Genomic DNA, 14635 nt, shown 5'->3' on the forward strand with positions numbered 1-14635 from the left:
TTTGAATTTTATTTTTTCTTCACTGCTTCCCCTAGTAATCCTCCTTGCAGAGTGTGGAGTCTAGCTACAGCTATATGACAGGAAAACAATGGCAACTTCAGGGGAACTGAAGAATTAGAGAAAAATGTTTAGATAGGAAAGCTCAGTTACTCCCTGACAAGCAAGAAGAAGCTGTGTTTGAATGGGGAAGAAGAGGCTACATATGGATTGGAACAAAACGTGGGAGACGGCATCATAGTGAGCTCATTTGGTACAGTATGTTGATTATATTGAGGGGGCAAGTGATTGTTCATGAAGCATGGCCAACCAAATCAGCTGAGCTACTACTTTTTCTGAAAAGAGTCACAGTACTGTCCAAAGGCACTGTCTCAATACATTACTTTCAGTGCCTTGATGTATTAAGGAGGCGCTTTAGACATGATTTAGTTGGAAGACACATGTTTTGGTTAGGTTGGGGTAAAATTTAGAGGCTAGGGCCTAATAGTAATGTAGTGAGCATGGAATGAGATGGATGGAGTCAGTGGTTAAGGACAAGGAGGGGAAGGAAAGCAGAAGATGCAATGCTGAGGGTGAAGCCAACGAGCAGTTAGCTCTGACAGAAGCCTTTGAGGAAACCTATTATTAATCCGCAGTGCTATTTCCAGCACAAAGAAATGTAGTCTGTTTAGAGAATGAAGATATGCCAATTTCTGTGCTAGAATTAAAAAAATACACTGCAAAATCAGTTGACTATAACTTTATGTGCTTGTGAGACTTCAGTAACTACCAAAATCCATGTACAATCCCTAGTTAGGTAGCAGGAGCAGCCAGGTGTCAGCACTACTCAGAGAAATGCAGTTTGCAATAGTGTATTGTGAGTTTTCATAATCAGCTGTAAAGTTGTGAGCCATGAGTATAAGTGAACATGTATCTAGGCTTTTTCTGCTGTTGGAAATGACACAACAGGGCATATTACCACAGGGACGGTGGTACAAAGCACAGTGTCCTCAGGAATTCTCAGTGGTATGCTGAGTGGGGAAGAATAATATATTTGTTGGAAATATTTCCCAGTCCACATTTCAGGGGTAGAATTAGCACTGTACTTCCTTTACATATAAATATAGTTCACTGAAGGAAGAGATTCTTTAGTGGGAATGACTCTGTCATCATTATCCTGCTGGGTTTTTTATTTAGCCATAACTTTCATGCCAGCCATGGCTTAAAACCCAAGTGAGATAAGCTCTCCTGTGAATAGGATTGAGACAGAGCTGCACTGGTGTTGTCCCCATGTCATCTCTGATCTCAGTATCAGGAAAGCAACTATAATCACATTTACATTAACATTCATCAACGGCTGTTGGATTATCTGTTCTATTGGTATCTACCACATAGCAGATCCTCTGCTTGCAGGAACAAAACAAGTTACTTGAACTCACTTAAAGTTAATAATCTCAGGTACAGGTAATAGAAAAATATGTTTTAAATTATTGCTAGCTTTGGAAAAGCAGATCTCATCACCACTGTGTATTAAACACCTCTGAAGCTCAGTTGTCTGATTTTTGAACCTGAATTAAAAAAAAAAAAACAAACTCTGTCTCTGCTTGCCAGGTTCTTCTATTTCTGCCACATTAGTTTTATTAATACAAAGAGGGCTCGTTAGCTTCATACTGACATAAGTTCCTGTATTGTCTCTGAGGTCACAACAGAAGTGGATACTGCTTTCAGTCAAAAGACTAGATTCTGTAAATGATTTTTGATCACACAGGGGCACTTTCTGATGGCTTTCAGTAATCTAGTGCACTGGCAAAGGTGATGATAGTCAAAAGAGAACAGCGAATCTCAGAAATAGGTCATACAATGCTATTTTTGACATCACTATTAAAGCATAAATATAGGGCTTATATGATGGAAGTCTGCTTAAAACTTGGTAAATAACTGAGTGGTGAACCACAGATACCCTTGGAACATCCCTCAGTACTGCTATCACTATTTCCAGTCTGTGATTCAGTTTTCTCTGAGTTGAGGAAGGCATTTTTAAACTTACCCAAGATGAGGTTTTTGAATGAAAACATACAGTGCATTCATATCTAATTTGCGGACAGGATTTGCTGATGCCCATGCTCTTTATTTGCTTCGTAAGCTCTTCTTTTACCACCAAGAACTTAGGCTTCTTCTGAGGTATGGAAAGCTTCATCACCAACTGCATAAAACCTTGCTCCAGGAGAGCTTCTGAACCAACAAGATGCAATACTGTATCTATGGGTTGTTGATTTTTAAATGATGTTAACATTTTTCCCATCTGTTTTTCATCATTTAGATTTTAAGAGTGAGCTCCCATACGGAAAAATGTTAAAGCAAGTATATGGGCACACCATTAATAAATATAATAAAGTATTTTAATTAAAGTGCTGACATAGGAATTAATGAGTACTAAGACTATTAAGAATTTGTAATCGTTTGTTATTGAAGTAATAATATGCTTATGAGAATTCTAAGTTTATGCAGTTTTTCTAAACCTTATTGCTTTGCCCAACCTTTGGTTATGTTTATTTGCAAATCAAAGTGCAAGCAATGATCAGAGATTCACAGGCAGTGCGGTTCTTTCTAGGATGACATTTAGTGTTAATAAACTGAGAGTTTATACAGAGCACTCAAATAGAGAACTATTTGTCTCTTTTATTAAAACCAAAGCCATCAAGAACAAAATGAAAAAAAAAAAAAAGAAAAAAAACCCAAACCGTGAACTGAAAACTCAAGGAGTTTGAACTTCTGCAGATTCTTTGTTGTAGTATTTTGGAGGGCAGAGGAGCAGGAGCTGCCCTCTCTGCTTCCATAGGAATACTGACAGTCCCACTGATTTTTCTTCCTGGAAGCCATTGACAGCATTGCGTAGCCCACTCTAGATGAAAAAAGGCTGATGCGGTTAGTCAGGCAGCCAGACAGTGTTCGCTTATGCGGTAATCCCCACAGATTTTCAAAGGCTGCTGTCCTCAAAGGCAGTCCCCCTGGAGTTCTCATGAGTAAACTGGGGAGGGCACCTGCACAGAAATGCCACTGTCCCAGACTCACCTCATCTCTGTATCCTGTGTGCACTTTGGCAAATTAAATTAAATTAAATTAAAAGCCCTGTCATATTAGTCTTGAGTGAAAAGTGGGAAAATAGATAGGTATGTATACACACATGGACATAGTTTAATAATAACTAAAAGAGAAATGGTTAAGAAATATATCAAGAGTGTTGGATTATTCACTGATCCAACTAGTCTGTTTGATCACTGCAAACAGCACTTTTGTCACTCAAAAACTGAAAAGGTACAGTGTGACCTGCATTTCTCTCTGCCCCTGTGAGGCAATCAGCTAGACAGAATTAAGCAGTTTCTTTCATGTATGCTTGATTCTCCTTTTATCCAATCAACGGTTTGCATCAGTAATTTCTTAAAGATGTGAAGTCTTATGTTGGACAAAAAAAAATGGTATTAACAGATTTCAGTTTGTGCTGAAATTTTATGCCAGCAGAATTTGAAGCTGGCATCCAAAGTCCTCACTGAAGTTCGGAAAGGAAAAGGATAGTTTTATCTGGCTATTTTAATCTCCCCTAAATATAGACTTTAAACTGGCATTCTAGTTTCAGAACATTTGGAAAAGATTTAACCTTATTTTTCCCCCCTCCTTTTCAATTGGGAAACATAAACTGGATGACATAGCTTTATTTCATTTCTTTACAATGTCTAAAAGCAGAGACACTAATGACAGCCCACAATATTTGAGATTTTATTGATGGTCTTTGCTGTTCCCTCGATCTTTCTGTGATGACAACAGTAGTTCTAGTAACTAAACATTCAGCAGTTTCTTTTTTATGTACCATTTTGCTTTTGTTGCTGTATGTGAAGGTTTCAGATTGCAGTGAGTTATCTCAGTGTTTGGTTTTTTTAAAAAGTGCATTTCTGAACAATCTGCAGTGAGTTAGGAAATGTAAATGTTGCCTCTTTATAGTGTGGTATAAATCCATCTGTTAATATTTTGTAACATTTTGTCTTCAAGGAAAGGAATCAGATATATTTTGGAGAGAAAGTTTGGGGTTTTTTTCTGAAATACCTTTAAGACTAACAAATGTATAACCCCATGATTTAAGATCATAATCATTTTCTGGAATAAACTGCAGGATAGATAAATGAAATATTTCAAGTGTGTTATTTTTAAACCTTTGCGTAAATATCTTTCTTAACATAAAATGTGTTTTTCATTAAGAATAGCTGTGGTGTATATAGTGGTCTCTCTTCCTCTCCTTGTTTTACAGGTGCACATCGAGTTACTTAGTGGGTTCACAGAAGTGTCGTAGGACAAAAATTTTTTATTCAGTTTGCCTACCTGTACAACCACAGGTTGTGGACCTTAGAGCCATCTCAGAACAGAGCTATGTATTTTCCCAATAGTCTAGCATCGGTGAAGAGTGTTGAAGGATTAGGGTCTGAGATGATGATGATGTTGATGATGATGATGACGGTATGAGCCTTGTTGAACGTCAAATTGCTTCCCTGGAGGTCCTGCTGCCATTTGCCAGGGAGCAGCAAGGGCTGAGCCGAGCGGTGGGAGTGGGGGACACAACATGGCCGGCAAGGGCCTCGTCCTGCAGGGCCTGAGGGAGGGAAGCAGGGCAGGTCTGGTGGTGGCAGCCAGGAGTGGGCATGGCCCAGAGGTGGTTGGAGAGAGGTCCATGGTGGAGGCCGATGGCAGTTGGGCTGTGCCATGATGGGGGCTGTGGTTCTGGCAGGGCCGAAAGGCGGCATTCCCCACCACGGGGGTTGCGGTTACTGCCATTGTCCTGTCCTTCACCAGCACCCCTGGGCAGAACGGGGGCTGGCCGTTCCTCTAAGGAGCTGTGACACATGTTGAACATTATTGTTTCTTTGCGGTCGCTGCATTTTAGCATCTCTTTGGTGCATCTTTATTTAGGTTGTGATTGTAGCCCCTCTGCAATAAAAACATTCGTACTGCTTTCGGCTAGTAAAGGAAGAGCCAGACAGTATCCTGCACTGTTAGTAGGACTCCATGACATGTTATCGTACAAACAGGCATAAAAAAACAATGGTATGGAGGAATCATCAGACTGCTGTTCATGAAAACATTCTTGGCTAAATTTAATGTTCAGATATGGACTTCAAATAGTAAAAGGGCAGCGTTAGCTTGTGAAAAATAAATTTACTAAGAACTCTGTTTTTTTCATGTCTTGTAAAGAGCAGCATCTCTTCAGGAGATACAGGACACTTTCAACAATCTGTCATAAATCAGATGTATCTTTGAGGGTGATCCACACTTGAAGTAAGCGCTTACTCTTTGGAAATAGCAACCACTGTGTATCAGTTGGAAGGGGTGTGTGGATAGGTAGCGGATAGCTCTACAGGGATGTTTACCAGCTTCACTATGTGCTGTTTTTGTAATAGATTAAATCCAATGGAGAGCTGCTTATTAAAAATGTTCAGCTGCGGCACGCGGGGAGGTACACCTGCACTGCTCAGACGATTGTCGACAACTCCTCGGCTTCAGCTGACCTTGTGGTGAGAGGTAAGGTTCTCCAGGTAAAATACAAATGTGGGTGGTTTTCACCTAGACAAGCAGAGTGTTTTTGTTTTTTTAGAATATGTTATTTCTCATCAAGAAATGACAAATTAAAATGAGAAGTGCATGAACATGCAAAGTCCTTAAAGTCTATGCCGGGTACTGATTCTATTCCAGACACTTAGAGATCTAACTGAGAGTATGTTTTCCTGAAAAGCCATAAAGATTTTTCTTATTATGGGCATTTTCCTTATGTTACAGTAATTTTTAGACAGTTTAATTTGGTGTTCATTAATAAAAATAGATTTTTCAGTATCGTTTCAGTGTATCCACTGTATAACATTTTTAAGAAGCCACTTCTGTTTTCTCATAAACCTTTATGGATTAAATTATTGTATATAATACTAGGCCTACATTAAAAGGATTCCAGGTTTTCAAGTGACAGAAACCAGGACATTTGAGGTTAGGGTTGTCACTCCATTGTTAACTGATTCATGTTTGTAAAGTGCTACTTATGGTCAAAGCACTGTGCTTGCTTATACAGTATGTATCCTACAAGTTCTGTTACAATGCATGGTTTCAGTAATGTGAGTTATTTCATGTCCTTTGGGCATTTTACTCTGTAATGTGCTTCCAGGTATAACACATCCTGAAGTGCTAACGCTCTGTCATGCTGACAATTCAAAGCAGACATAACTTGTAGGTGGGGCTGCATTGCTGTCATGTTTTGCCCCACGTTCCAGTTATACTATAGAGCTGTATAGCAGCTGAAGTATAGCTTGTGCCTTGGTTCTGAATTTTTGTCGTCTGAGGATGTTGTGGACTTGAATCTTTCTGTATTTAATCTTTGCTTGGTATTAACAGCCAGTGAAATGTCATCAGTTTTGGATGAAATGTCAAAGCAAATTCATAAGTGGTGAAACTGCAGAATACATCTGCAAAGAAAAAGAGAAGGGTCTGTTCATGTGCCTTAGTGTTACATAAGCAATTCCTTTTAAAAATAGAGAGACAAGGTGCCTTACCAAGCTTCTGATTCTCCTTCCAACCCAGTAATTACAATTAGAATCATTGCTCTGGGGTTATGTTGTGGAATAAATTAGCATTCATTTCATGTTCAACATTCAGGTTTTAATACGATGAATACAGTTCTGCTTAGTGCTGAGGAATTCTAGCTACCATTTTTGTCAGTGAAAGACTCAGCATCTTACATGCTCAAGGTTAAATATCTGAGGAAATATGGCAAAGGTGGCGTTATGGTTTCACTGCATTGGTAGGAAGAGGCAACAGTAAAGTATGAAAACACAGAACTAGGTTCCAGAGCATCTCATCAACGAAGCAGTAAAGGATATGACCCAGCAACGTGCACTTGCAGCGCAGAAAGCCAACTATGTCCTGGGCTGCATCAAAAGAAGTGTGGCCAGCAGGACGAGGGAAGTGAGGCCCCACCTGGACTACTGAGTCCAGATCTGGGACCCCAGCAAAAGAAGGACATGGACCTGTTGGAATGAGTCCAGTGGAGGGCCATGAAGATGATCAGAGGGATGGAGCACCTCTCCTGTGAGGACAGGCTGAGAGAGTTGAGGTTGTTCAGCCTGGAGAAGAGGATTCTCCAGGGAGACCCTATAGCAGCCTTCTAGTACCTAAAGGGGCCCTACAGGAAAGATGGGGAGGGACTCTTTATCAGGGACTGTAGTGATAGAACAAGGCGTAACAGTTTTAAAATGAGAGAGGGTAGATTTAGATTAGGTATTAGGAAGAAATTCTTTACTGTGAGGGTGGTGAGGCACTGGAACAGGTTGCCCAGGGAAGCTGTGGATGCCCCATCCCTGGAAGTGTTCAAGGCCAGGCTGGATGGGGCTTTGAGCAGCCTGGTCTAGTGGGAGGTGTCCCTGCCCATGGCAGGGGGTTGGAACTACATGATCTTTAAGGTCCCTTCCAACCCAAACCATTCTATGATACTATGATTCTATAGACGCTGTTCATGCAGCACGTGAAGATATTTTATCTGTCCACAAAACAATTTTAACAGTTCATATGCATTGCCCTATGTGATCTTAGAGTATTAAAATTGCTGTCGTGTTCAGAATTACTAATGATCTTAGGACACTGAAGACTGTTAGGCCCCGGAGTGCACCAGCAGGCCTCGGTGGCCCTGAGCAGCCTCACCCAGGACACCCACCCATGCAACTGCCCATGGGCCCAGGAGCCCTGTTAAGCTCAGTCCTGGACCTTCAGCCCTGACTGGAGCTGTTACAGACATGTCTACTCACAGCTCTGTCTCTGGCCCTGCCTCCTGGATGGGCTTCAGACCTGTGCTGTAGGTAGCTTGTCTCCTGGATGGACTGCTTGGATGTATGCAGTAGTTTGTCTCCTGGGTGCACCTGATTCATTGCTTGTGGTACCTAGGACTGCCATATCAGCACCCGGCTTTGCCCACTATATTCAGACGCTGTGGGACTGTGCCCCATTGTTGAAGGAGCTATCAACCCTGGGGTTACTCATAAGTCCTGGCTCAGCCTTCCTGAGGGAGCAGCTGGCTCTTGATGTTTCCTGACCCATAGCATTTTCAGAAACTTTGATAGTGAGGTGAGAAACTGTAAGAGATACCTCCTAAAGAATGAAGGAATAAAAGATCTTGGGACTGATGGACCTTTCCATACCTTCCAGCTTGAGGGCTTCTGAAGTGAACAGTCTTGCAGGAGAATGGGTCTCTCAAGGCCTTATCTGCCTGAGTCCTTGGGCTAGCAAATATGCACGTTACCAGGGTGGAGAGCTGACTAATAACCCTCATCTTAAAAATCAGCTCTTAGCAAGAACTTCTACTTTGTGTATCCTCTGTGAAGAGTAAGAAGCAGTTTCCACATGCAGTGATGTATTTAGTCCTTACCTTGAAAGGGAGGGCTGAGGACAGATAATTAGTAGACTAGTGTTCAATGCCAAGATTTGAATTTTAATAGAAGTTGGTTATGAGCAATCCAGTAGTCAACAGATGTACATTTTTTCAAGGATACTAAATGTGAACTATTCTTAGGGGAATAAACAATCAGCAATTTGATTGTGAAAGTCATAGGCTACAGCCTAATAGGTTGTGCAGAGTGGTAACACCTATTTCTTTTTAAGCAATGGCACGTATATGCTTTGAGGAACCAGTCTAAATTCGAATTCTTTTGGAGTCGGGCATAGAATTGCTTGATTGTTAGAAGGATAAATTCATTGAAACAGAGGAACAAAAATACATGGTTGTGTATTTGTTTGATTCAATTAATTTAATTTGTCTCCTTTTGCACAGATTTATGGAGGAAATAAAGAGCTCAAGAGCTGGAGATACATTTGGCACACTGTGTGTTTAGGTCTGATGTAGAAATCTCATTCCATTCTTTTTGTTGAGTTGTTTGTTTTTTTCTGTGGTTTCTCAGTAAACACTGCAGAGAAATATATCCTGTTATTTCTTGTTGGCTTTTTTTAATATGCTCTGGGACTTGTTCAATCAGATTGTTGGATAATTACCTGAATTATGTTGGCATATTATTATCTCTGAATGTGGAATCAGAAAATACTTCTCCATAGTTCGAATGCATTGTCTCTGTTTTTACATGATAGTTCATATATATCACATAACTGTGTATCATATAAAACAGAAGCATAATAACAAAACTGGAAACAGTCAATGTGAAAAGAATTATCTGAAAATATCTATAGGTCAAGTTTGTAAGTAGGTACTAATTAGCACAGCTTACAGAATGTTGTGTCTTTTACAGATGAAGATTCCCATACTCACATAGATGTACACCTGCATCACTCTCTTCTTAGCTTTCTAGTTTATGAAAAAATCACCTGTGCCTGTTGATCTGCACATTTCAGCCTCTCTTTTGGGGATCGAGGCACAGCACAGCAACAATAAAAAAGTTACCCACACAAAGTAGAGGTGTGGGAGTAGTAGTAATTAAAAGAAAATTTTTAACATTTAAAAAATGCATTTAGGAAAATGCAAGCATTCACTCCATCGGTTTTTGTCTGTTATGACTGTTCAGAAATAAACCAGGTGCTGTTTTATGAAGAGATGTAACACCATTTATTAGGTTTAGTGATACACCTGATAAAAACAGGCAAGTTTTGGGAACAGAGGCTTATCTCTTCAGATATGAAGTACAGCTAACAAACTTAAAGCCAAATATGGATTGACAATAATTGCTGTCATTTTAAAATATTTTAAGTAGTTGGTGTGAGTAGAAATAATATTTAATTCTTGAAAAGCATAGAGATGAAACTGTGACTAGTTCAGGACAAGCAACTTCTACCCGTGACGATTTAGCTGGGTGTTGGGAGCGTTGTAATGTGCCATCAAGCCAACCAACATATGTATTTATTTCATGACTTTTTATGTTCGCTACAGCTATGAATTTTGAAATTAATCTTTGCAAGTATCTGCCTTTTGAAGGAAAAGAAAATACTCTTTAGAAATTATTTTATAGGTCCTTCCTGATGATCGAGACTGAAAGGGCAGATATGGAATGGCTGTTTTGTGAAAAATGTTTTCCATTTGACAGCTTAGTGCCTCTGTTCCTTGGTGGTGGTCTTCTGCAGGGTTATTCTGGTGCACAGAGGCTGTTCGATTTCACCCATGTAGTTCACAAGACTGTTTTTAGTTCAGTGGGTGTAGTGGTTTCCACATTTTGGCATGGATTTTTGAAATCCTTGTTGTGGGAAGGCTTTTGTTGAACTGTAGAGAAATATTGCCTAGTTCTGCTTTCACTCAAGTTATATTAGTCTGTAGGAAGTTTCAATCTGATGTTGGGTTTACCACATCGGGGTAATATGAAGGCTAAGAGAAATGTGAAGAGGTCTATAGAAGTATGTTTCAAAGTATGATTTTTCTCCAAGTTACAAGATTTTCCGTATAAATTACCACCAGGGCCATTACAGCACAGGCAGAAGTGTAGATTACAGTTGGGCCACCAATAAGGTCATCATTAGGTGGAATTTAGGAAGGAAGATTTTGTGTATTTTTTCTGACCCTGAGTTCACTGTTGTTTGGAAAAAGAGTAGCAACAGTTTCAAAGTATCATTTTTTCAAGTAAGAAAATGTCAATAGGACTACCTAGGCAGGAGTCATGGCAGTTTCATTTAGTAGTTGTTACATCCAAGAGCATTTATCCTCTGAATCACTCTGTAGAGTATTAAAATGTATATATACATTTTCAATCTGTTCTTAAGTAGAAAATGAGACTCAAAAGCCTTGTTTCTGATAAAATACAAGGAAAGTCAGTGAACTTTCATTTTCAGAATATTGAATTTGTGAATTGGACTTCCAATGTTTTTTTTCTCAGGTCCTCCAGGACCACCTGGAGGTATAAGAGTAGAAGAAATTAGAGACACCGCTGTAGCACTTACCTGGAGTCGTGGAACAGACAATCATAGCCCTATTTCTAAATACACTATCCAGTCAAAAACTTTTCTATCTGAAGAGTGGAAAGATGCCAAAACAGGTAAGAGTGATGCCGGAAGTAATAAAGTCAATGGGTTTTAAAGTGTTTGATTGTTAGCAAGCTTGGCTAATCAGAAAATAGTCACAATAAAAGGAAACGGGGGATGCTATTAATGTCTGCTACAGGGTTTGGGAGCAGGTACCGTCCTGTCAGAGTGTTGTCAACAGGTTTGTTCCCAGCACTTGGAGGGTCTGAACTGAATATCAGGAAATATGGAAAAGAACAGGCCAGAGTTTTTACTTGTTTTTTGCCTCTTTCCTTGTTGCTTGAAACATTCCACATCAACTACTAGAATCGTAAAAATTTATTTACAGGTTAATTTGGATGAAAAACAGTTGTTTTCATTTCTGTATTAGTTATGCAGAAGGTTGTTTGTTTTGTCTGCTTTTTCCTGGGAGCAGACTTAAATTCCAGTTGCCTTAAAACTGGCACCCCTAGAGAAAACATAGCTAAGATTATCCTTCTAACCACTGGATGTCATCATTGTGCCACATAATTGCAGTTGAGGAGGCCCCTACCTGAACACAAGGCACGTTAATGTATATTTCTTTGCAAGATTTAACATAAACGTACAAATTATGAAAATATCTTTAAACTACTAGTATCTTTGAATGCTTTATGAAGGAAAGCATTACTACAAGCTTATCAGTATGATTCATTATGCCACCATAATAAGTTATAACTTAAGTGCTTTTCTGTGGAATTAGGGCCTCACATACTCAGCGTTTCTAAGTACTAAGAATATTAAGAGTTTCAGACATTGTCTTTCATTTAAGTTGTCCTTTGAAACTACAGAAACAGATGTCTAAGAAATAGACTTTGACATATTGACCTGAAAATCTGTTACATTTTTAGAGTAAAAAGATTAAAATACTAGGCCTACAGCCTTAAATCACATTTCTCTTCTAGAATATGTAGTGTATGTAGCTCATTGTATATAATTACTTACAGCAGCCAGCACTAGTATATGACTTATGTTAAAGTATCTTGGAAAATAAAAGTAGAAGGTTCCCTAGTCCCTTCCTATCTCTTACATCTTCTTTAATAGTTTCTGTAGAATAGATTTAATTGAACTTTAAATAATGTAGAAATTAGAGCTGTTCAAACAACTGATGATTTGCTTCAATAACAATGTAAACAGGAGGGAGGATCCTTTTAGACCACCATCAGGATAAATTATATTTTATTTCCTATTAATTTTTTTCTTTTTAATTTTTTTAAAAAAAAGGAATTGTGAAGACATGAGGTTATAGGAAAATATAAGAAATTATAATCAGGGGTTGGTAGCTCTGATACTGCTTCCTTTTGTGCTGCATGTTACTGGAAGTAGAAGCGTGTGTAGTAGATGCAAGTGTTGGATTCAGATCTTCGCTTGTCTGGTTCAGAGCAGACATTTGAATCCATCTCTCTCACTTTTCAGGAAGATTTCCTCTTTGCAGTGTTATAGGTATGATGGGATGCGCTTCTCTGCACGTCTGAAGTTGTTCTGCTTCACAGAATTCATTAGATAGTCATTGAGACATGCAGGCAGACTTTTGAGTTTTATTCTGTGACATGTTGGGTAGGATTCATATCTTGAGTGGGACAGGGAGGAATCTGCATTGGTAAATTCCTTTTCTAAGAAGCTAGCAGAAAAGATATAAATTATTAATTTCTGAAAAGTTGAAATTAACTATACCGATGTTTTCAAAATCATTGCTTTTTCATTTTGACCACACTGAGTCATTTTGATTAATAGATGATTCCCTCAAAAAATAGGTAAAATCAGCATAGTAACCATCACTGGCACCACTGCAAGCTTTGACTTAATTTCTGGGCTCCTCCCAGTTTGGCTCGGTGTTCACTTTCATATGAAAGAACCATGATGAACAGTCCAACTTGATCTCTCATCAGCGTTTAGGCTATCATTTAATCCCGCTAATTTTCAGTGTGTGGAACAAAAAAAATATATTTTGGCATTGCACTTTGGAAATATTGTTGTTATTATTGCTACTACCATTATTCCCAAACCAAATCATTCATCTCAGGTTGCATAATATCAAGTGTGTTTTATGAAAGGAGTGTATTCTACTTCACAGTATGGAAATATGTATGAATGGGTTGTGTAGTAAGTTGTTTACATTTATGTTGCTCTTTCAAATTAAAGGGATCACATTCTCATTGTATTGACTATTCCTAATTATTCTGGGAATTTGTGGCACAGTAAGATTAAACGAAGAGATGGTAAGTAGCCAAGGAAAAGCAGTTCCTAATTTGTATCATGGCTTGGATGCCACAGAAGGTTTGCAATGGCACTATTGATTAGACAGAAATAGGTCTACCCACCACCCAGGGTGGTGGGCAGGCAGAAAGAAAATGGAAAGTGTTTTTTTTTTTTCCTTTAGGGACACACTTTGGAATGAAAAATTTAATGATCATTACATAGGGGAAAGCTGTGTCCCCATCCAGTGCTTACACTGCTGGGCCTGGTTTTTTTGCAGCCATTGCATTCATATTTTAATTCCAAATCATCTGCCTTGCCAGTGCAGAATATCTCATTTCTCATCTCCCTCTGAACCCAAGACTCTAATTTGACAAACAACTCTTGGCTCACGCAATAAATGAAAATCCTCTGTCTTTCTATAACTGCGGACAGCTATAGAAACAACCCCTATTGTCTGTGAGTTGTAGACAGAGTCATGAGTTACACATTTTATTTATGTCAAAGCAGCTCTTCCTTATGAAAATAATAAGTCTGTTCGCAGGAATTAAAAGAACACTTACTCTTGTTGGATCAGAACTAGATAGCAAGTTGTAACATGTTCACTAATAAGGTGCACCAAAATATGACCACATTTTATAAACCACTCTTTATCAATTGATCAAACCCTACATTTGCACGTCTAGCCCTTGTCTATATAATGAATTTTTCTTTTACTGTTTTTACATTCCAGATTTCTCATTGCATTGGTCTGTAGGTAAAATGAAATTCTGCAACTACAATATGTAATTAGTAGGGATACCTCATAACTACATGTAATTCTTTTGCTAGTTCACACCCAGTTAAAACTTACAAATCTGTAACGGTTTATCCAAGATAGTGTCATAGTTTCCAAATTGCCAGTCACTGCCATAAGTACTCCTTGTAAAATGTGTTATCCTTTATGTACAACATAAAGTTTCCTTGAGTTGGCTATGTGTGGTTGCAGGATAGTGGTAGTTTTTCTGAAATCAACTGCATTGTTGGCTGACTTCATTGTAAAAATGCTGTTTTCAAAAACAATTTCTTATTTTTTTTAGATCCATCAGATATTGAAGGAAATATGGAATCTGCTACAGTGATTGATTTAATTCCATGGATGGAATATGAGTTCCGGATAATAGCAACAAACACTCTGGGCACAGGAGAACCTAGTATGCCATCACAAAGAATTAGAACTGAAGGAGCTCGTACGTAAACAGAAAATGTCAAATTTTTTAATGTGTTTCTTAATTTTCACATTTTTATTAATCAGTTTTGTAATTTTGGGTTTTTCTATTTAAAAAAGGACTTTATGAGTTGCAAGTCCGGAGAATGTATTTTCAGCCACCCACTACTATAGATTTTAGTAAGCAAATACCAGACTGTCCAGATG

General features: G+C 38.7%; 1 protein-coding gene across 2 annotated transcripts in view; it reads left to right on the plus strand.

Moving 5' to 3' along the window:
• The window catches only part of CNTN1 (contactin 1), a 260047-nt gene that overhangs the window by 203926 nt on the left and 41486 nt on the right, over positions 1-14635 (plus strand). For both annotated transcript variants that reach the window (XM_074563570.1, XM_074563654.1), the window contains 3 exons: positions 5421-5541; positions 10863-11021; positions 14301-14450. In XM_074563570.1, the coding sequence (XP_074419671.1) occupies positions 5421-5541; positions 10863-11021; positions 14301-14450 (430 nt within the window). The remainder of the gene's footprint in view (positions 1-5420; positions 5542-10862; positions 11022-14300; positions 14451-14635) is intronic.

This window comes from Larus michahellis, chromosome 1 (assembly GCF_964199755.1).
Source record: "Larus michahellis chromosome 1, bLarMic1.1, whole genome shotgun sequence".
Lineage (NCBI taxonomy): Eukaryota > Metazoa > Chordata > Aves > Charadriiformes > Laridae > Larus > Larus michahellis.